Source organism: Trachemys scripta, chromosome 8 (assembly GCF_013100865.1).
Source record: "Trachemys scripta elegans isolate TJP31775 chromosome 8, CAS_Tse_1.0, whole genome shotgun sequence".
NCBI lineage: Eukaryota > Metazoa > Chordata > Testudines > Emydidae > Trachemys > Trachemys scripta.
Genome location: NC_048305.1, coordinates 75,302,108 through 75,324,629, shown reverse-complemented (window position 1 = coordinate 75,324,629; position 22,522 = coordinate 75,302,108). Strand labels below are relative to the sequence as shown.

Sequence of the window (22,522 nt, the reverse complement as noted above, 5' to 3'; positions counted from 1 at the left end):
TTGATATCTATCCACCAAACCAAATGCTTCTGATATAAAAAGCTCCCTGTTAATTTAAAAAAAAGTTGTGATCTAATAATTCTTAATTTCTTTTTCTAGAGATGCAGAAGATAAATTAGAGCAAAGCCAGAAAATGGTGGTAGAAAAAGAACACATTTTGCAAAGGTTTAAAGAAGAATATAAAAAATTGAAAACGGATTTAATTGAACGAAGCAAGCAAGGGAAGAGGTGATTATATAATTAAAAACAAACCTTTTTTAGTAGAAAATATTTTACTAATGAGTGACAAAGAGTCCTGTGACACCTTATAGACTAACAGAAGTATTGGAGCATGCGTCTGACGAAGTGGGCATTCACCCACGAAAGCTCATGCTCCAATACTTCTGTTAGGGTACGTCTATACCTCCCCCTTCCCCCTCCGACTAGTGTAGCCCAGGCCTTAGTCTATAAGGTGCCACAGGACTCTGTCGCTTTTTACAGATCTAGACTAACATGGCTACCCTCTGATACTTTACTAATAAGCAAATACCTCTCTCTCCCATTATTTAATATTATTTTGTGCCACCGAGTTGTCTTTTTTTTATGGGTGTATTGTAAAAGAAAAAGGGAGGAAAATCAAGTTTGTTTAAAGGTGACCTACAAGATTTTTTTTAAAAAATGGAGCGGTGTCCTTTTTTGTTTATTTATTTATTTTTGATCCTGGCAATATCCAATGATCCCTGTTCCAGTATCACACATTAAAATACACCTTTATTTGGCTGTGATAGGTTTATTTAGCTAACCTTTTTTTTTATCCCCTGTACATATTTAAAAAAAAAAAAAAAAAAGACCCTGATGATGCAATGCTAAGGTTGAGATTTGAAATGCATGTTCAAAGTCTTTTTTTGCTACAATAATATTAACTCATCCACTGCACTTCTATGGAAGCATAAATGTAAAAACATAGGCCCTGAGCTTGCAGAGACTTATGCATCCGCTTAACTTTACACACTCAGAGTAGTCCCAGTGAAGTCATTAGGACTACTCACAATGCATAAAGTTATTTACATATGAAAATCTTTGCCAGATTGGGATCATAAAGAGTAATCAAAAATACCACTTAAGTGTAATGTGACAGTCAGTCTTGCTGTGGGTATAATATCTTTTGAATTTCCAGAGGTTTGGAAGCATCTCTCAGGCTTAACAGTGCAGTAATAGTATTTTGGTTTTTAAAGACAAAAGAGAGGAAGAAATAAAACAGGTAGGCACTAATCTGTTTATATAATTGCATGTTCACAATCAAAGATGTATTTGAATTTAATGTAGTGGGTGCCAGCTGGACCCAGGCGAGGGCTTGAGAGGGTTCAGCAGTGATTTTGCTTTTAAATTCATAGCCTTATTATTGCTTGGATGTAGCTTATTTTTTTAAAAAAAAAAAAGGCACATCTGCAAATATTTTAAATATGAAGCAGTAATTCATATGATAAGTTAGTCCATTTTATTTAAAAAGTTGTATCTAAAACAACTGGAAAGTTGAAAGGCAGGTCAGTTACCCTATGTTATTAATTTATTCTTTGTATTTCAAGTTTGCGTAATTTGGGGAGATAGTTCTACCACTTTTGTACCAGTATTTAAAAATATGGCACTTTTTTGTAGAGCTGAACAGCAAAGAAATGAGGCTCTGTTTAATGCTGAAGAGCTGACGAAAGCTTTTAAAAAATACAGAGAGAAAATAACTGAAAAACTTGAAAAGGTAAGACTTGATTATCTATAGTTTTTGGCCACACAATTAGGATTCAGAATGGAAACTGGAATCCATTTGGTCATATCTAAATGCTAAATGTCAACAGTCTTGGTTCTATTATATTAGAAATGGGGTAGAAGGAAGCTACTATACCTTATTTTTATTTATTCACACACTTCAGAAATGTTGGCTAAAACATATTTGTAGCCAGCCCCACATTTGAAGTGTTAGCAAAAGAAATTTTTATTTATTCTTTTTTAATCACAAAGGCTTCTTAAGGGAATTTGCTGCATCACTGTACCCATGGTAGAGACAGATGATTAGAATAAATATTCTGTGCCATGGCTACAATGGGAAAACAACTCTCATAAGCAGCATTAACAGTATATAGGGAGGTCTGGGAAAAAATTAAGTATTGTTGCCCCTTTTGACCCAAGTGACTAGCAAAGTTTGGGGCCCTGTGGATTGTTCCAGTTGGGTGGAGAAATTGACAATGGTCTGGTGCCTTTGATGTAATCTTGTTTATTTACAAAGAATGTCCAAAGTCCTGTTTCTCTCAACACCGGAGGAACAAAATAAATGAGATGGCTTCTTTGCTCATAGCACCAGACTCTTTCAGACAGCTTGTTCAGGCTGTCTGTGTCTGGATTTCTTTCTGCTTCTCTCTGTGGTCCTTTAGTTTGAACTGTGTGTGTGTGTGTGTGTGTGTCTCTCCCTTCCCCCCCGCACCTATCCCTTTAGTCAGAGACTATATGGAGCCCTTCATTCACTACGTTCGCTTACTGTGTGGGCTCACGTACCCCCTTTGTCTTAGTTGGAGCTCCATAGGCTGTCTTTCACAGGTATTTTAAATGAGGGGTGGCTGTCACAACAATTCAGATGAGGTTTAACCCATCAACAACCGTATCCTACAAATATATTATCACACAAAACTCATCTTTTCTCCTTTTAGCTATAAAGTAAGTTCTGAACTCTTGCAATCAAGCTTTTTCTTTTTGTTTCAAGAATACGCCTTGAAAATTCTAAGTAGATCAGTGCAAAATTAGGATGAAGGGAAACCTAGGTTTGACTAATCCATCCCATGCCTCCAACAGGAATACCTACTTTTTCATTATATAGCTTCCATAGATAGATTATATGTCCATGGTGTGTTTTAAATTAAAAAATAGTAAGTATGGCCATCTTGCTAGGTAGTCTATTCCTCATGTGGTATCTGCTAGCTGAAAACCCCTTTTATCTGACATGTAAACAAAACTATCTTATTCACGTTCCCTCCATTCTCGTAGCTGGGAGTACTAAATTAGGGTAGCCACTTTTTAGTCCCTCCTGGTTGTCTATAAATCATCCAGAGGAACCCATGCCGGGAGCAAAGTTGGGGAGAAATTGAGCAAGCACTATTTTTCCCAGTTTTATTTTTCACAGCTATACGGTGTAAGTCTGTAACTTTTTCTCTTGGGTAGGAAAAAGAGTCAAGGAATCACATAAGTCTTCAGCAGTTGCCCCGGAAGGTGAATTTGTCATTGGTTAAGCTTCTTTGGTCATGGAGATTGGCAAGACTATACTGCATACCTTGACATCACTGCTGACCAAAAGTAGGCCCTAAAATACCAAAGAGATTCTTACTTTTTATTCTTGTTAACCAAAGAAAAAGCTTTTTCCCTGCTCTCCCATGCCTCAGAACAGCAGTCAGTATGGTTACCTTTCTGTGTACTATAAAGGAAGTGCGATAGTAGCAATCTTTGCAATATAAAGCAACTTAATTTGTTTATTCTTTGTCAGAATACTCTGACTATTTGCAGCTTAAATAATTGTTTTCATCATTATACAACAACGTGTTTTTAAGGTTCAAGCTGAAGAAGAAACTTTAGAGAGAAATCTAATTAATTGTGTAAAAGAAAAAGAAAAGTTGCATGAAAAATGTGTTGCCTATAGAAATGAACTTGAAATCACAAAGGAACAATTAAGGTAAGAGTGTTTCTTTCTTTCTTCCTTTTTTAATTTATATATCTTGTTCCTGGATTTCTCTATCTTCAGAATAGTTACAGTGGCATTGGCATATCTCTTAGCACCCTGACAACATTTCAGTCTTTATCATTCATAGGATAAAAAGGGACCAATCCTAGGAATGAGAGGATAATTTAGTCTCCATGTTGTTTTAGTCCTTAGTTTCTCTGCTTTTGACACTGAGAAAAGGCTACTAAGAAGTTAGTCTCTTTTAGACTCCCAGCTGAACGAAGATAATTAATCAATTTTTGTGGAGGCTGCCTTTCTGCCAGTATATCTGATAGCCAAAGTCCTACCAAAACTCCAACCTCCTAGAGTTTTTGTTGAACTAGCCTTTAGATTGTATATATTTGTTTGTTTGTTTTTGTAGACAGTTAAAGGATGAGAACCATAGTGCAAAAGAAGAGATGAGGAGTCTAGAGGCAAAAAACACTGAAATTGTGTCACAGCTAACACAGTCTGAACAGAAGATCCTGAAGCTTGAGAGTGAACTTAATGACAAAGTAGTAGTACTTAAAGAGAACAATGCCCTAGTAAGTGAAAATGCAGAGCTAAAAGCACTTATTGCACAGCAAAATGATCGCCTAAAATTATGTCATCAAGAAATTGAGGATTCAAGAGAAGAACTGAGCACCTTGGAAACTATTATCTCCCAGTTGTCGCTAGGTACATCTAAAGAGGTACTATAATTGATACATCATTATAAATTTTGCACCTTGTAGAATCCTAACCAGGTACTATCTGGAAATGTTGCTTAGCTTATTAGTATACAGGTCTGTCTCATCTTATGCGGGGGTTCCGTTCCGCGGTTAGCACATAAAGCGAAAACCGCGTATAGCCAAAACCCATTGAGTTCAGTGGCAGGCGGAATTGCCTGCACTACAGGTACAGTATTAAAATTGTTATTTTTGGTTTTGGTTTTGCCGACGGCGTAAAGCTGAAATCGCGCACGTTAAATGCGCGTAAGATGCGACAGACCTGTACTGGTTTTGCTGCTTCCAAAATGCACTGATGAAGATACAGTAATGTTTAATTAAACATTTTACTTTATCTGAATGAAGTGTGTGTGTGTGAACTCTCAAGAATGTAAAAACTGCAGTACTAGAGCAGTTTAATAAATGTTCATCTAATTTTGTACCCTGCCTCCCTCTGTGGCCTGCATTGATTCTTCAGAGGCAGACTTACTTTCCAAAACACCACTAAGTAATACAGTGTGATACTGGGGCTCCTGTCTGTTGAACAGCATGAGGTTTACCAGATGGTGAAGGTACAACCTCTGTAATAGTCTCAGCAGGGGGCATGGAGCAGTGAGAGCAAGGGAGAGACTTGCTGACAGAGCTTGTAGCTACTTTTTCTGAATGGCAAACTTCTGGTGTCTGTGCCTTGTCATGGCGGGACAGCTTGCGTGCTCTAACAATCCTCCACATATGTGTCGGGAGGGGGACTTTTTGTTCCTGGTAGGTTCAGCCAGGCTGGATTGGTCTGTAAGGGAGGAGCCAGACAAAACAGACACCCTGGTCCTCCGGGTTGGGTGTTAGGCACAGGGCTAACAACCCTGTCCCGCAAAAAACCAAAATGTTATGGAAACAGCAATGGAGAAATTGAATATTACTGTGTATGATGGCCTTCAGGAATCAATGACCCGTATGACTGCCGGTGGTGAAATCCAAAAGGAAGCCACTGGCATGAAGACTGAAGTGCTGAACACCAAAACAAAAACCAAACTTGCTTTTTGGAACGTACAGACAATGTATGAAATAGGAAAGCTAGCTCAGGTCACCGCAGAGATGAGATGCTACAGCTTACGCATTTTGGGTGTCAGCGAGAGCAGACGGATGGGATCAGGAAGATTAACAACAGCTTCGGGAGAAACTTTGCTGTATTCTGGATGGGATAATGGACAACACCATGGGAGTGTAGCATTCCCTGCTTGAATGAAAGTCCATCAGCAGCAGACTTACGAGAGCCAGACAGAAAGGGAAACACAGTAATATATCCCTGATTCAGTGCTATGCTCCGACAAATGACAGTGATGAAGAAGTAAAGGACAAATTCTAACTTGCATTACAGGTGGAGTTAGAGAGAGTACCACGCTATGACCTAACTATCGTCAAGGGAGACCTGAATGCCGAGGTCAGTAAGGACAACACAAACAACGACAGAGCAATGGGAAGACATGGGTATGACACCATGAATGAAAACTGAGAGAGGCTTGTTGATTTCTGTAATATGAATAACCTAGACATCAGCGAAACTCATTTCAACATTGTGAAATTCACAAGCTGACATGGTGTTCTCCAAATGGCAGAGATAAGAACCAGATTGACCATATGATGATAAATGGTGACACTTACTGACAGATGTGAAAGTGAGAAGGGGTGCAGATGTTGGCAGTGACCACCACCTTGTGATAGCCTCCATCAAGCAAAACTGAGAAGTGTGGGCCCACCAAACAAGGGACATAAATGTTATGACATTGACAAGTTAAAGTCCCCTGAAATGCAGAAAGCCTTCGTTCTGCAGTTAAACAACAGGTTTCAGGCACTTGCAGACCTTGATGAAAAGGAGGGGAATACAGATGAGACGATCAACAAGAAGTGGGATAAAGTAACAGCAATTTATAAACAGAGCAGTGAAGCCTGTCTAGGCTACAGGCAGAAGGAAGGAGTGGATTACACCCAGCACGTGGAAATGCCATAGAAACCAGACAAGCCCTGAAGAAAAAAGTTTTAGACACAAAATCCCAGAAGCTAAAGGACAAATACTGCGAACAGTATAGCAAGGCACACTGGGAGGTCAAATGCCTTGTGAGAGCGGACAAACGACATTCTATTGATAATCTGACAACACAAGCAGAGGATGCAGCTGCTTGTGGTGAACAAGGAACTGTCTATAAAATCATGTGGCTTATTAGTGGTAAATGGCAGACACCAACAAACACTCTCTTCAGGGACAAACAAGGCCACATACTAACAACGGAAAAAGGACTAGAAATGCACTGGATTGAGCATTTAAAAGAATTGCTGAACAGGGAGCCACCTAAAGAGGAAGCAGACATCCAAGAGGCAGAAGAAGATCTTGATATCAGCACAGACAGGAAGAGATCATTCAAGCCATCAAATCCTTGAAAAATGAGAGCGCTCCTGGCAAGGGTAACTTGAATGCAGAATTGTTCAAGGTAAATCCTGAGTTAGCAGCATCTATCCTGGCCCTTCTATTTACATCAGTCTGGGGAAGGGAAAAAGCGTCGGATGGGTGGACCAATGGGGTTATCGTGAAGACACCAAAGAAAGGAACGATCAGTGATTGTAATAACTGGCATGGTATCACATTTTTATCTGTGCCAAGCAAAGTATTGTGTAAGATCATAGTCCAGCATATATCAGAGGCAGTTGATAGCGTTCTCAGAAAAGAGCAAGCTAATTTTCAGAAAGGACATGGATGCACAGACCACACCTTCACTCTATGAAAAATAATTGAACAATGCTTAGAATGGCAACGGCAACTCTGCATACATTTCATTGACTTTGAGAAGGCTTTCAATAGCATTCACAGGACCAGCCTATGGTGCATTCTGCAGGCATATGGAATCTCTCTCCATATAATCAACATAATTAAAAGCTTTTATTTCAATTTTACATGTGTTGATCACAGTGAGTTCAGTTTTGAAGTCAAAACAGGAATATGTCAGGGGTGTGTCATGTCTGCAATCCTTCTCAACATTGTCGTCGACTGGGTAATGCAGCGTACAACAGAAGACGTGCCAAGAGGCATTAAATGGATACCCTTCTAATCCCTTGAAGACCTGGACTTCGCAGATGATTTCGCTCTCCGATCACATACCCAGCACCATATAAAAAAAAAAAAACAACTCGACTCAGCGCATTCAGACAGCAAATTGGACTGAAAATCAACCGCAATAAGACAGATATCATGACCTTTAATATTGCCTCACCATAACCAATATGGAGAGAGAATTATGTTCTCACCAATTTAGAAACATTCACATACTTGGGCAGCACCATCAGCCAGGATGATGGAACAAGCCAGGACATCCGGAACAAAATCAGTAAAGCCAGGAACACCTTCAGGAGCTTAAATACAGTCTGGAAATCATCAAAATACAACACCAAAATCAAACTCAAGATTTATCAGAGCTGCGTACTTTCAACATTACTTTATAGTGCAGAATGCTGGGGAATGAGACAGTATGATATGTCCAAAGTTCTCCATATCTTTTGGTCGTGAACAATCTCAAACCAGGATCTATTGACACAGTGCAGCCAAAAGGATCTGAGCACGATCATTTCCAGGAGGCGTTGGAGATGGATTGGCCATGTGCTGCAGATGGAAACTGATTCCATCACCAGAGTAGCAATAAGATGGACACCTGAAGGCAAGTGAAAACTAGGTTGCCCGAAAACAATATGGTGAAGAGCCGTGGAAGCTGAGCTGAAAAACCTGGGGCATAGCTGGTGAATCATTGAAAGACTTGCCAGAAACGCACAGGAGTGAAGGAGCTTTGTCGCTGCCCTAAACGCCAGAGGCATAATGGGAACATGATGATGATGATGAAACTTCATATGGGTCACCATATGAAGTCCATCAAACTGGGGCTTGCACTTGTGAACTTTATCGGGTCTGCAAGAAATTTGGTGGGTAGAGCATGGATGGGAAGGAGTCACAAAGAAATCCAAGATCAGGTGCTGTATGGAGGGTAACTTTGATGAGCAGAGCTAGGGAGGTGGACTGGGTAGCAGGGCCAGAGAGGCAGCATTGGAGAGCAGGAGTACATGGTGGATGTTGATCTCTCCATCTGCTTTTCATTCCATAAATGTAGAGGGTTATTAGGAAAGTTGAATAACACTGTTTGTAATTTTTGAAGCTCCAAAGTGGGCGCTCAGAAATGTTATAATCATGCCAATTTCAAACTGAGTGGATTTTAATCGATTTTTCCCGCCCCCCTTCCCCGCCCCCCCCAGGAAAGTTAGTAATTATTTTATCCAAATAATTTAATAGAAAATTCTGATGTCCTCTCAACTGTAATTGGAAAAATTGGGAGATGAAATTCACTCATTGAAATAAAGCAGAATTAATGTTCCTTTAAGTGAAAAGTTCAAAACAAGCTGGCAGGAGGGAGATCACTTGATCATTACCTGTTAGGTTCACTCCCTCTGGGGCACCTGGCATTGGCCACTGTCGGTAGACAGGATACTGGGCCAGATGGACCTTTGGTCTGACCCATTACGGCTGTTCTTATGTTCTTAGGCTCAGCTTTGGAGTCATTACTAATACTTCATAAGTGTGATATTTAATGGCTAAAATTTTCAAATTTGAGTATCTAAATTTAAATGTAGGCATCTAAAAGTATATGACCTGAGTTTCAAGGTGCCCATTGCCCACAGCTCCATTTGATGGGACCTCTGATGCTTACCCCCTCCAAACGTCACTTTTTTTTTTTTTGTTAGGACTGTATATATAGGTACCCACTCAGGCCAGGATGTTCAAATCTTTGTGCCTTGAAAAACATTCTGCTTGTACAGTATGTGAATTTATCATAGAAAAAGTTGAAATTTTTATTAGTTCTTTTTTCTTAACTTGCAGTTTAAATTGCATCCCTCGAAACGTCAGATGGCCAGTTCCTCTGCAAAGGAAGCTATGTATTCCTCTTGTTGCGAATCAAACAAATCCCTGATTGCAGACTTAAGGTATATTTTTAAGGGTCCTGAACTCTAGCAAGACTTTAGAATAGTATTTAGGAGGTATTGCTACTGGCAAAGAGAGAAAAATGCTTTCCCATAACATTTTATATCTTTTTCTTTGTGCTAGAATCAAACTGGCAATGAAAGAAGCAGAAATTCAAAAGCTTCAGGCAAACCTAACTGTCAGTAAAGTAGCTCAACATCTTTCTAATGATTATGAGGGACAAGAAAGTGGCAGATTACATGGCCTAGAAACAGAACCTGTAAAATTGATTGGAAATCACACAGGTGAGCATGGTGAAAAATAGTGCACTTAAAAACTATAAAATGCATTCTGACATAGTCATTTAAAAATGACTGCAGAATGCGAGTTAACATTTTTGTGGGTTTTAATTTTGCTATTTTAATATTTTCTGTAATAAGATAACAGATGTCCTTATGGAGAGCAAGGGTTTAGCTACTTTGGTATTTATCATAGTTTTGAGTCTCAATGTGCATTTTAATTTTTGTGTACGCCTCTACCCCGATATAACGCGACCCGATATAAAACGAATTCGGATATAACGCGGTAAAGCAGCGCTCTTGGGGGCAGGGTTGCGCGCTCCGGCGGGTCAGCATGTCTGGCTCCGACATGCTGTTCTGAGCGGCGTGTTAAGGGTGGGAGGCAGGCGGGAGGCGGGTGGGCAAGCGGGGTGAGGAGGCGAATGGGGAGGTGAGCGGCAGGCAGGAGGGGGTGAGGTGGCAGGCGGGTGGGAAGATGGCGAGCAGGAGAGCGGCTGTTGGGCGGATGTGGGGAGGCGCACTGGACAGATGGTGAGGAGATTAGCAGGGAGGTGAGCGGCGGGTGGGTAGGTGGGGTGAGGAGGCAAGTGGCAGCCGGGCAGGCAGGAGCACTGGGCGGACGGTGAGGAGACTAGTGGGGAGGCTGATTTGTCCCGGGCCCCGCACCCCTCTAGAGACAGCTCCAACATGCTGCTCTGAGCGGTGTGTTAAGGGTGCTGGGCCAGGACCGAGGGGTTGGATAAGGGGCAGAGGGTCTCAGGGTGTGGTCAGGGGACAAGGAGCCTTCCCTACCCGATATAACGCGGTTTCACCTATAACGTGGTAAGATTTTTTTGGCTCCCGAGGACCGTGTTATATCGGGGTAGAGGTGTGTGTATTTATTTATTTAAACACTCTCCATGGCTTCCCCTGGCCCCAGACTCAAAATATGTTAAAAATGGAAAACTTGGGTTTCTCCCTTTTCTGGTATGATGAGGTCTCCAGTTATTCATTTTTTCCTTTGTTCTTTTTCTACCGTCATTAGGGCACTTCAGCTCTAGAAAAGTAGGGTTGTAGATTTCTGATTGCCCTCAGTGCTGCACAATAAAGTGACTTCAGGTGTACGTTCATGGCAGTGTATTTTGTGCTTTTTCTCCCAAAGCCTAAATGTAACCTCCACAACAGGTATTGACTACTGAGGGCAACATTTTCTGAGGTTACTCTTGAGCCTGGGGCTCATGTGGTAGCTTAACATGCTGCTGTCAAACTATTCCTTGTATTCATCAGGCATGTCTTTTTACAACTTGATTATCTCTAATTTTAATTGTCATCTATAAATAAAACTTTTTTTAAAAAAGAAGAGAGAAAATGTCAACAATTGGAGCTCATCAGTAAACAGTTTGAAAAGGAGCGTCGAAGATTCACAAGAGAGATAGAAGAGTTCCGTGCTAAGCTGTCAAAAGCAGAAGAGGAGAATTCTTCTTTAAAGACCAGCATGGCCCAGAGAGCCAGTCAGTTTCAAATTATACAGGAAGAACTACTGGAGAAGGCTGCAAAAACTACTAACTTAGAGCGAGAAGTAAGTTGTTAAGAGGGCTGAAAAGTGTATAATCTTTGATCACTGAATTAAATGCAATAGTTGACACAATTCCCCTTTTTCTAAAACTTTCCTTGGCATGTTTATTTTCTGATGCAAGACTATTTGGAGAGAATATGAATTAGTAAATTTATTGGGGGTGCAGGAAAATCTGAAGGTAAAACTCAGACCTTAATATGTTAATAACATCAGAAATTCCAGATTATAAAGCTGCTGTGTAAATTGCTGCTATTTAGATTGTTGATGTGTGCCCTCTTGTGGTAGGGTGTGTGTGTGTGTGTGTGTGTGTGTGTGTGTGTTTGAGATTGGGGGGGGGGGGGAAACCTACTAGTGCAGGGGCAGGCAAACTTTTTGGCCTGAGGGCCACATCGCGTTTCCAAAATTGTATGGAGGGCTGGTTGGGGAGGCTGTTCTGCCCCAAACAGCCAGGCGTGGCCTGGCCCCGCCCCCTATCCAGCCCCTCCCCCCCTGCTTACAGCCCCCCCCGGACTCCTGCCCCATCCACCCCCCTCTGCTCCCTGTTCCCTGACTGCCCCTGAACCCCCTGCTGCCCCATCCAACCCCTCCTCTGATTCCTGACTGCCCCATCCAACCATCCCTTCTTCCTGACCGCTCCTGGAACCTCTGCCCCTGACTGCCCCCTGCCACCCCTTCCAACCTCCCATCTCCTTCCTGACTGCCCCCTTCCCCCCCCCCCCCGGGACCCCTGCCACCACGTTCCCCACCTCCTATCCACACCCCTGCCTCCTGAGCACCCCCAAACTCCCCTGCTCTCTATCCAACCCCACCCCGCTCCCTGCCCCCTTACCGCGCTGCCTGGAGCGCCGGTGGCTGGCGGCGCTACAGCCATGCCACCCAGAGCACCAGGACAGGCAGCTGCACTACGGTGCAGCTCAGAGAACTGGGTCAGGCAGCAGCTCTGCAGCTGCGCTGCCTGGCTGCCCAGAGCATTGTGCCGGTGGCACGGTGTGCTGAGGCTGCGGGGGGAGGAGGAACAGCACGGAGGGGCTGTGGGCCAGGAGCTCAGGGGCCAGGCAGGAGGGTCCCGCGGGCCAGATGTGGCCCACGGGCCATAGTTTGCCCACCTCTGTACTAGTGGATACCCAAATGCTGAGTATGTATTTAATGAGAAATATGCTGTATATTTCCCAGAGACCAGAACTATTACTGGATAATCACAAGAGAAATTTAGGCAATGAAAGCTATAACTCACCAATGGCATTAAACTGCATTAGCATTCAAATTCCTAACATGTATATCCAAGTTATTCAGCATAATTTGTTTTATAATGGCTGTTTTAATGACCCCAAATATTATAGATGTCTAACATTTGACTCACTGTTGTGGCATTGTAATTTATGGTAAATTGCACACATTGAAGATAAGTTGCCTTAAAATTTCTTTTCTCTGTAACTAATAAAAAGTAATAGTTAATAACAAGTCAGTTTTCAAGAAAGCATTCACAAATAATTGAACAAACCTTAAATCAGTTGTCCTACATAATCTTTACCTACCATACTGCTCTTAGCAGGCTGTACTTACACTACATATGCACCATTATATAAACATCACAGTTAGAAAAATATACACATGCATAGGTCTTTATTTTTCTTTCCTAAACATAAGATTATAATCTCTTTTAATGGTTTATATTCTGTTTATTTTCAGATAACAAAGAAATCCTCTCAGCTTTCAGTACTTGAAAAGCAGTTGGAAGAAAAGACAGTTGCTTATTCTGCTGCTGCTGCAAGATGTTCTGAACTGGATCAGGAGCTCATAGTAAGAAATTTTCATTGAGAAATCATAATTGTGTAAAATCACACAATGTTGGTGTGTTACTATATATTTTTAGTTATTGTGCTGGTATTATACATATACAAACCAGATAGAGTGCAAGATCTCTTAGTACAGATCACACAATTTTAATAACCCAAATAATCTTGCTTTAAACAGAAGTTCCTGGAATTTTTTACCCTTGAACACCCATAAAAATTCTTAAATGGATAAAAATAATTTTCTTTATATTACATATGGAATGAAATCCAGGCCCCACTGAAGTCCATGATGGTTTTGCCAATTACTTCAGTAGGGCCAGGATTTTACTCATATTTTTTAAATCCAAGAAGCAGTCACTTTTGTAAGTATATAGAAATATTTTTTTAAATGGTCTTTCTACAGTTTTTTGCAGTATAGGAAAATATTTGTCAGTTAGAAATATTTAATGATTGAAAATCCAGCTCTTCCCTGTACTGTTACATTTGAAAAAGGATAACTGTTGCAAAGTATTAAAATATTTTAGTTTTTACACTCTTAAGATTGCTCTCTTCACTTCCTTCATATTTAATATTCACTGCGGTAAAATTACTTTATTTTCCTTTCATGGCCTCATGACATTTCTTGTGAGAGTAGGGGTTTGCCTTGGTGTCCTTGGCCAACATTTTCCTTCACTCAATACTGTGTGCTGTCATCTGTGCCAACTATCCATCTGACAGCTGCCCTCCATGTCTGAGATGGCTGCATTTCAGTGATGCTCCATGTTTACACTGTACTTTGTAAAATGCTTTGAGATTGTACAGGGTGAAAGATGCTATATAAATGTAAAACATTAATATTAAATTCCAATTTTATCTATTGTTCTTATGAGTCTGAGACTTTCATACTTCCTTATTGCTTACACAAAAAATAACTCATTACTTGATATCAAAAGATCTATATATTCCGATTAAGGATTTTAAAAAATATTTCCAGGAAAAGAATGGCCAGATTCGCAACTTGGAAGCAAATATCAGTGAAGAACATGAGCAAGTAACTATAGCTTTTGAAAAAGCAAAGTTAATTCATCTTGAACAGCACAAAGAGATGGAAAAACAGATTGAAATAGTAAGAGATTATGCACTAATGTGTGTGTCATATATATCTCTAATGTTTTCTATGTAAATTTAATTTCCATATCTTCATTCCTCAGTAACTCTGGGGTAAAAAAGTTCATGGTATCTCCTCCATACACTCCCTCTCTTTTAGCATTCTGCATTATAAAGACTGTCCCCTGGAGACTTGTGACTCTCTTCTCTGCCATATAGAAGTGAAAGTCAGACACCTCTATAACACCATCACCCCACTTCCCTGGACCCCAGGAAGACCTCTTCCCCAGGGTCCTTAATGTGGGGAGAAAGTGGAGACTGACTTGAGCATCTTTCCTCTGTCCATGAGAAGAATCCCCAGCCAAAATAATACAGCCCCAGGCAGTATTTTCTTTCCCACTGAGACAGGGTGATCTTTGATAACGTTCCTCCAATTTTTTTAGAAACATTTAATAACATTCAGATGACCTTTTTTGAAACTGAAACCCGTACTGCTTGCAGTCATGGAAGATTTCATGTCATATTTTGCAAAAGTAGAGTTGTATGTCTTGTTGTCTTGACCAATTTCAGCATGCAAAGTAACTGTATTCTGCCTATGTTCTCCGGTTGCTTTAATCAGTAATGTAATTTTTATACCTGTTCCTAGGTTGTACAGTGTTGCTGATGGCATCAATATGATCATTTTGTGTTCACTCTAGGGGTGACTGCTTTTTGGTGGTAAATAAACCAAATGGAACCATATGTGTAGATAGTTTTTAAATCTCAAGAGGCTTGTATAAGAAACTACATTAAAACAATAAATAATGGGTTTTTTTTGGGGGGGGGAATAGCTTCAGACTCAGATGGCTATGAAACACCAGCAAATTAATGAGTTAGAGAAGACAATGTCTGTTTTACAAGAAGATATTGTATGTAAACAACGTCACCTTGAATCATTGGATCGGCTGCTGATAGAAAGCAGAGAGGTAATATTGCCTATTAATTCTATCTAATAGCAAACCAAATGTTGATTGACTTGTTTTTAGAGATGAAGGGCTGGGTTCTCTTTTTTTTAATTTTGCTGGGTACAGGAAAGATAGGGGTAGACAAAGGTGGGTGTTTTTTTGTTTTGTTATTGTTTTGTTTTTTAAAGCCATCTTTGCCTGCTCCCTAATTCTGGCCTCAGTATCTGTCTAGGCCAGTCCCAGAGCTGCACTAAATTGCCCTGACTTTAATGACCCTCCATGGCTTTTATTCCAGCACAGAATAGCACTCGGGTCACATCCTGGCTTGCATCTCAATATGCCACCTCCACTAGGGACAAGGAAGGAGGCCAGCATAGAGCCTTATATCTGCTCTGTCAGGTGGAGAACTATCCTATAATTAAGGCCCTATGAAACTTGCGATGTTGCGGATTCTACAATATTAGGCTTCCATTGCACTTTTGATAGTGGGAGCCTGGCCACTCCGGGGCTGAGAGCAGGAGCCCCTGCTGTCAGCCCAGGGTGGCCGCTGTCAGCCCCAGGCCCCTGCTCTCAGACCTGGGTGGTCAACAGCAGGAGTGCCCACTCAGCCGACAATGGAAAATTGCAGAACAGTAATAATGGGCTTTATTATAGCAAATAATAAGGTCCATTATTACTTTTCGGCAATTTTCCGTGGCTTGTCTGCAACTCAGCCGCAATATTTTTGACTATCATCCTGCAATTCAAGTAGGGCCTTACCTATAGTGAGTATATTCTGCAGGAGAGGGCTACACTCTCTTTATAGCCGCTTTCTGCCATTGGGGAAGTGTAAAGGGACCACAACGTGACAGAATCAGGGCCAAATTCACTTAGAAGTAAAATGCATGTTAATACAATATAAAGACAAACATTTTTGTCACTAACCAAATATTTTTTCGTTTTCTAGTATGCTGGCTTCCAGTAGTATAACTTATATATATGCAGTTATATTCACATCTTGTCTCCTTTGGCAAACAGGAAATGGAAAAGCAAAATACCAAGAAAGAAGAAGCTTTGAAAATGTTGCAAAGCCAATTAACGGAAGAAACAATCAAAGTATGATTTTTGTTGGTTTTGATTAATACCTTTTTCTTTTTTGAATTGCCGTATTTATGTAGCTCTTTTTCATTCCCTCTGATTGAGACACCTCCAAGTTACTTATAGAGCTCATGTAAATATTCCAAAAGGCGTCATTACTTTCCAGTCCTCCTTTCAGCCTTCATTTAAGAATGAACAAACGAAAGAGAAATATTTTAGTGAAACCTGCTCTAAGTGACTGCTGTAAGACAAAAATCATTTGCCTGGCTAAGATGCTCTCGTAGTACAAGTAGAGCAGAATTGGAATCACTACATTTGGAGATAGTTTGGGGAGTCTCTAAAGACAAGAGAGTGACGAATAAGGGTCTCTCTCTTTTTTTTTTTTTTTAAGGTTTCACTATAGATGCAATATTTATTTTAGGCTAAATAGTAATTGTAAAAGTAAACTGACTTCTTCAAACTCTTTAGCCCGTCTACTTCTCCTACTAGTGTCTGTCTGGCAAGCGTCTTCAGTGCAGTACTGGCAACACTAGTTTTGCCAAGCAATGCCATCTTGTGCTGTAATACCATCTGAATTCATAACCTAAGATTGGTTGGGATGAGAAGCCATCCAAGTATCGTCTAGGTGCTTTAAGAAGTGGCGTTGGTGATTCAGTAGGTGGCTTGCATCCGTCTGAGTTTGTACTGAACCAGTGGGCTGTTATAGTGTTACAGGGTACTGCTGCCAGTGGTGTTTTTCGGGTGAAATATAAAATGAAAGTCCCTGACTACTTCTAATCAGAGATAACTTGAAACTTTTTTTCCCCTCCCTTTAATTAAAAAAAAAAAAAAAAAAAAAAGTGTGTGTGTGTTAACCTCATGGTCTAGTAAAATTCTAGTGTGGAAAACTGCAGACTGCCTATCTAAATTTTCCACTGCTGTTGCAATTTGATATGGAAATCTTCACTTCCTGCCCAATGCTGTTTAATGTTACAATTGCTGCATTTCACCCCAGAGATAGTTGCGCTTCAGTGTGTGTGGGGGAGAGGTCCCTAGTTATTGTTGTATATAAATTGTATATCTAAGTTTGTGATTTCAGGGTGCAAGTCCAAATTGGTAATAATGTAAATGTCAACATCATCATCATCATGCTATGTTGTTTTATGTTTACCTTGTCCTTTCCCTCCTGATTAAACTCAGGAGCTGCAGTCTCAATGCAGAAAATAAAAGTGGATCTGCTATTTTGTAATAGCACAATAAAATATTTTGGTTTTAGATATGGATCTACTTTTTTGAGTGTTGACTTGTCATAATTTACATAAGAATGTACCTTATGAAGGTATCCCATACATAAAGCTGGAATTGTATAGCCTTTTTATCACTTTCTCTGTAAATGATGCGTAAGTGAATAGCTGACTCAGTAGTGTGAATATATATATATAATATGTCCTTAGACTGTAGCTGATGACAGGTATTGTAATGTCTTTGCATAATTGATAATCTCTTATGACTTAAAAGCATAAATTTTGTAAGTTTTTGTATGAATATTTTTCATTATTTAAAAGTTATGTTAAAAGTAAATTTCAGAGAAATTAAAGATAGTTTTTTTTAAATCCATATTTGTAGTTATATCACACAAAATGTCAGAATTAACAAGCAGGTTTTAATGAATTATTTTAGACTTCTTGACCAATTCTGAACAACTAGTCATTACTTATTTTAAATGGTCTCTTACACCTAACTAGGTCCGACAACTAGAGTCAGCACTAGACATTTGTAAAGAAGAACTTAGATTGTATCTGAGTCAATTAGAAGAAAATAAGGAGTCATTTGAAAAGCAGCTAAAGAAGAAGTCTGAAGAGGTAAACTTTAATTTGTTTTATCAACTTAGTTTTTCTCTGTTACAGAGAAAACTGGTGTTATCCATTATGAAATATTAGAATTTGTGTCTAAAAGAAGGATATAGTAGGCAAGGGGAGAGGTGAACAAAATTTTAGCAGTAGGGATTGTGAAAAGGGGCAAATTTTTGTGACAAAGTGGGAGAAGCAATAAGACTTTGAGAGTGAATGTGGTAGGTGAAAAGTAGTAGTATCCAGTAAAAGGGAGTTGTTAATAAAGCCAGAGAAACAGGATCAGGAGGAAGGATACATTCAGTTATGGAATGACTGAGATTGAGAGGGCTATGGCGGTTGTGTTAATGTTTAACTAATGAAAAAGAAGTTAGTGAGGTGACTTGATTATAGTATAGGTATAGGGGTACCTTCATGGAGGAAAAAAACAGGTACTAAATGGCTCTTCAATTTTGTGATGAAAAGCCTAACAAGAACTAGTCGTTGGAAATTAAAGCCAGACAAATTCAAATTAGAAATAAAGCACAAAATATTACCAGTGAGTGATTAATTATTGGATCAAACTGCCAAGAGAAGTGATGGATTCCCTATCTCTTGGATGCCTTTCTGGAAAATACGCTTTAGCTAAACACATGTTATTTGTCTCAGTATAAGAATAACTGGATGAAATTTTTTGGCTTGTGATACACAGGATGTCAGACTAGATGGTCTACTCATCCCTTCTGCCCTTAAAATCTATAACTGATAGTTAGAGATGGGGAGACTGGATAGTGGGGCAAGGTTAAAGGTAAAGATTGGTAATCATGGCCAAGATATTCATCAGTGACTGGTGATAATGGGTGCCTCCATTTTTGGGTGTGCAACTTGAGATGCTTTAAAGGGGCATGACTTTTCAGAAAATGTTGAGCATCCACCCCCTGAAAATTAGGCTCCTTCAACGCGTCTCAAGTTAGGTACCGAAAGCCACTAATCATTGTTGAAAATCTTGGCTCATTTGCATATAGGTGGTAATTGAAGGAGAGGGGAACAGATTGAGGTTACAAAAATAGAGAAGAGCAGAGGAACCAGGACAGAATGTGGAGGGGAGAATGAGCCGCTAAAGGAGTAGGATAGGAAGAGAACCAGGAACCACAAAATTGCAAAGCCAAGAGAGAATAGGAAGCGGAAGAAGAGTGATCAACTGTTAATTTTACATTACCTCTTTTTTTTTATATAGGAAAGATAACCTATAGATAAGACTCTGTGGAAATCACAGATTATTATTTTTTTTTTTAAATTCACAGCAGTGTCATGGGTAAGTGTTTTGAATTCCATGGAATGTGTACAACTGCCACGCCTCCTGCTGCCCCTGAGAATTGCTGCAATTTTTTCCCAACAGCAGGGAGGTGGAAGTGGCCATCTCAGCTTCCACTTCCCTGCTAAGGCTGCTTGTGGAGGGTTAGCAGGCTGGGAGGTGGCAGTGCCAGTTCTATCCTTGGGAGTAGGAGGGATGGTAAGCTAGAGGGCGTTGAGGGGAGGTATCTCATCAGATGGCGCCAGACATCTGGCCCAGCGTGGTCCAGGGCAGGGATTGTAAACCTGGCTCACTCTGCACTCAGTTCTCACCCAGGCTTCTGCTGCTGCTTCCTGGCTGGCTGGCTGGTGGGGAGAAAGGGGCAGGACGGACAAAGTGCAGTTCTTCTTTGAGTGATTGTTCATGTTTATTCCACAGTAGGTGTGCGTGCTCGCACGTGCGTGCTCCAGCACGTGCACCGGTGCTGGAAGTTTTCCCCCTAGTGGTACCCGTAGGGGAGCACTCCTAGCGACCTCTGGAGTTGCGCCTCTATGGTGCAGTATAAGGGGCGCTGCGCGCACCCCCTAACCTCTGTTCCTTCTTGCCGCCAGTGAAGATGCATCAGAACTGCTCTGCTCCAGCTTGTCTGCAGCTTTCCTCTAGAACTCTTGTTCGTTCATGGTAGTAGTAGTACCTGTAGTTGTAGTAGTTTAGATGAGTGTTAGTTTAGTTTAGTGCACCCGGGTCGGGGCATGCCCCGGGCTTTAAGTCGTGCGACACTTGCAGGCGGCCGATGCCAGTGAGTGACCTGCACGCGGACTGTTTATGCTGCCTGGGGGAACCCATTTTTGCTATCGCTGCAAGATTTGCAGATCTTTCAAGCCTCGGACCAAGAAAGAAGGAGACATTCCGCTCCGAGCCATTCTGATGGAGTCAGCATTGACCCCGACTCCAGTGCGCCGCTCTGAGTCGGCACTGGGCATCGCGGTGTCGGTGTGCGGCGACCCTTCGGTGCCTTCCACCAGTCTGCACCGCTCCCTATCCGCGGGGCACACCTAGAAGGCTAAGAAGAGGTCTTCTCTGCCGAGGCACCGGAGCAAGACCAGGGGAGAGACTAGACCCACGTTGGGCAGTTCTCAGTCCCCATCGGCCTCCAGGCCTCCAACTCAGGTTGAGCAGAGTAGCCTGGCCCAGTCAGCTCAGGCTTCCCTGGATGTCCGGGTGCCCTCCACGCCGGAGGTCCTGCAAGCAACCTGGGACGTTATGTTCCTACCGGTACCAGGGGCACTGCCACCATTGGCTTCCTGGTCCAGAGGCAAGCCACTGCTTAGATCGCTGCAGTTGCCTCCTGGTCAGTACTGTTCGAGGGAATGTTCCTGATGCTGTTCGCCGCTCAGTGTAGTCCACACCGGTCACTTTCGACCCCCACCAGGTTGCCTGCCTGGGTTCTGACTGACTGGGGTTCCAGACACCGCTCTGCCTCGAGGGACCATAGACCTTGCGAAGGGAGTGGGCCCCGTCGAGACCGAGGCAGACGGCACCGGAGGTCTTCGCCTGTGAAAGGCTACCGTAGCCCATCATGATATGGGCATCAATGCTGTTCCTGTTTGTCGTCTCGCTCCAGGACCCCGCTGCAGCACCGCTCCCGCAGTCCCGGGCGTTGATCGCTGGCGCCCGCCGGAGCCAATTGTGGAGCAGCTGCTACCGGTGGTATCGTTCCTCCATGTTGGGATCATGGTCTTGTGGTCGGCACCGTTCCCGACGCCATCGCTTCTCCCGGTCCAGGGACAGCGGCAGATCGTACGCTAGCCTGGCCTCCCTTCGTAGTCATCAGTCAATGGGACAGGCTAGTCAGGCTGAACAATGGCACTGGGCTCCTTGGCCAGCACCGTGGTACCTGTGGGCCCCATGGCCCCCGACGCAGCCCCCGGTGGGGGCTCGCTTGGTGACCGGAGCATCGGAAAGACCGTCGGCCTCCCTTTCCCAGCATCCCAGAAAGGAGTCGGTGGGATGTGCATTTTCGGTTCCGTGCCCAGAGGGTGACCAAGTGGGGGGACCTCTAGTACCGGTCGGTATGTAGAGTACCATGCCTGCATCCTCGCCCGCCCCTGATGAGGCGATTACGAACTCTCCTTCCTCTGTTCCGCAGGAGGACTCTAAGGCCCACCAGGAACTATTGAAAAGAGTGGCATCAAGTCTCAACCTTCAGGCCGAGGAGGTGGAGGAACCCTCGACTCCCTCTTCAACGTCCTATTGGCCTTGGTACCGGGCAGGGTGGCCCTTCCACTCCACGAAGGGGTGGCAAAAATTTCAAATGCCTTGTGACAAACCCTGGCTTCCTTGCTCCCCATCTCTAAGAGGGCAGAACGGAAGTACTTTGTGCCCACCAAGGGGCATGAATACCTGTACACCCACCCTGCCCCCAACTCCCTGGTGGTCGAGTCGGTCAACCACAGGGAGAGGCAGGGCCAACCAGCCCCCACTCTGAAAAATAAAGACTCAAGGAGGCTGGACTTCTTTGGGAGAAAGGTTTATTTGTCCTTGAGTTTCCAGTTAAGGGTGGCGAACCATCAGGCTCTTCTGGGTTGGTATGAGTTCAATTTGTGGGGCTCTCTACCCAAATTCGAGGACTCCATCCAGGAGCGTGATAGGAAGGAGTTCAAAGCTCTGGTGGAGGCGAGTACAGCGGCTACCAGGGCAACCCTGCAGGCAGCGTCGGATGCTGCGGATACAGGTGCAAGGTCCATGGCCTCTGCAGTGTCCATGAGGAGGCCGTCGTGGCTGCTGCTGTCTGGGCTGTCCAGTGAGGCACAGAACTCCTTGCAGGACCTCCTGTTCGACGGCAAGGCCCTGTTTGCGGAACAGACGGATGTGAAGCTGCATGGCCTGAAAGATTCCTGCACTACGCTTAAGACACATGTCCCAGCTCTGGCTAGGCCCAAGTTTAAGCCGCAGCAGGCTCCCACTCAGGCCACCCACTCTAAATATGAGCCCCCTTATAAAAAGTCATGGGACTATAAGAAATGCCCGCAGAGGCAGTCCTGGTCTGCCCCCCAGCCTGGGTGCTCCAAGGATAAACAGGTGGGGAAACGTCAGTTTTGATGGGATGCCCAGGGGCGACCTACCAGTTCACATCAGGGATCCACCCGCAGTAAAGCTTCCCGTCACTAACCGGTTGTGTGCTTTTCTCCCAGAGTGGTCGTGGCTGACTTCGGACCGTTGGGTCCTCAACACCGTCCCCCGGGGCTACA

General features: G+C 42.6%; 1 protein-coding gene across 4 annotated transcripts in view; it reads left to right on the top strand.

Annotated features, from left to right (window-relative positions):
• The window catches only part of CCDC18 (coiled-coil domain containing 18), a 70,601-nt gene that overhangs the window by 9,492 nt on the left and 38,587 nt on the right, over positions 1-22,522 (top strand). For 3 of the 4 annotated variants that reach the window (XM_034779544.1, XM_034779545.1, XM_034779547.1), the window contains 12 exons: positions 100-228; positions 1,636-1,732; positions 3,567-3,688; positions 4,098-4,407; positions 9,332-9,435; positions 9,557-9,717; positions 11,049-11,269; positions 12,956-13,066; positions 14,036-14,167; positions 14,979-15,113; positions 16,110-16,187; positions 17,894-18,010. In XM_034779544.1, coding sequence (XP_034635435.1) covers positions 100-228; positions 1,636-1,732; positions 3,567-3,688; positions 4,098-4,407; positions 9,332-9,435; positions 9,557-9,717; positions 11,049-11,269; positions 12,956-13,066; positions 14,036-14,167; positions 14,979-15,113; positions 16,110-16,187; positions 17,894-18,010 — 1,717 coding nt within the window. The remainder of the gene's footprint in view (positions 1-99; positions 229-1,635; positions 1,733-3,566; positions 3,689-4,097; positions 4,408-9,331; positions 9,436-9,556; positions 9,718-11,048; positions 11,270-12,955; positions 13,067-14,035; positions 14,168-14,978; positions 15,114-16,109; positions 16,188-17,893; positions 18,011-22,522) is intronic. The other variant, XM_034779546.1, reaches the window with a different exon arrangement.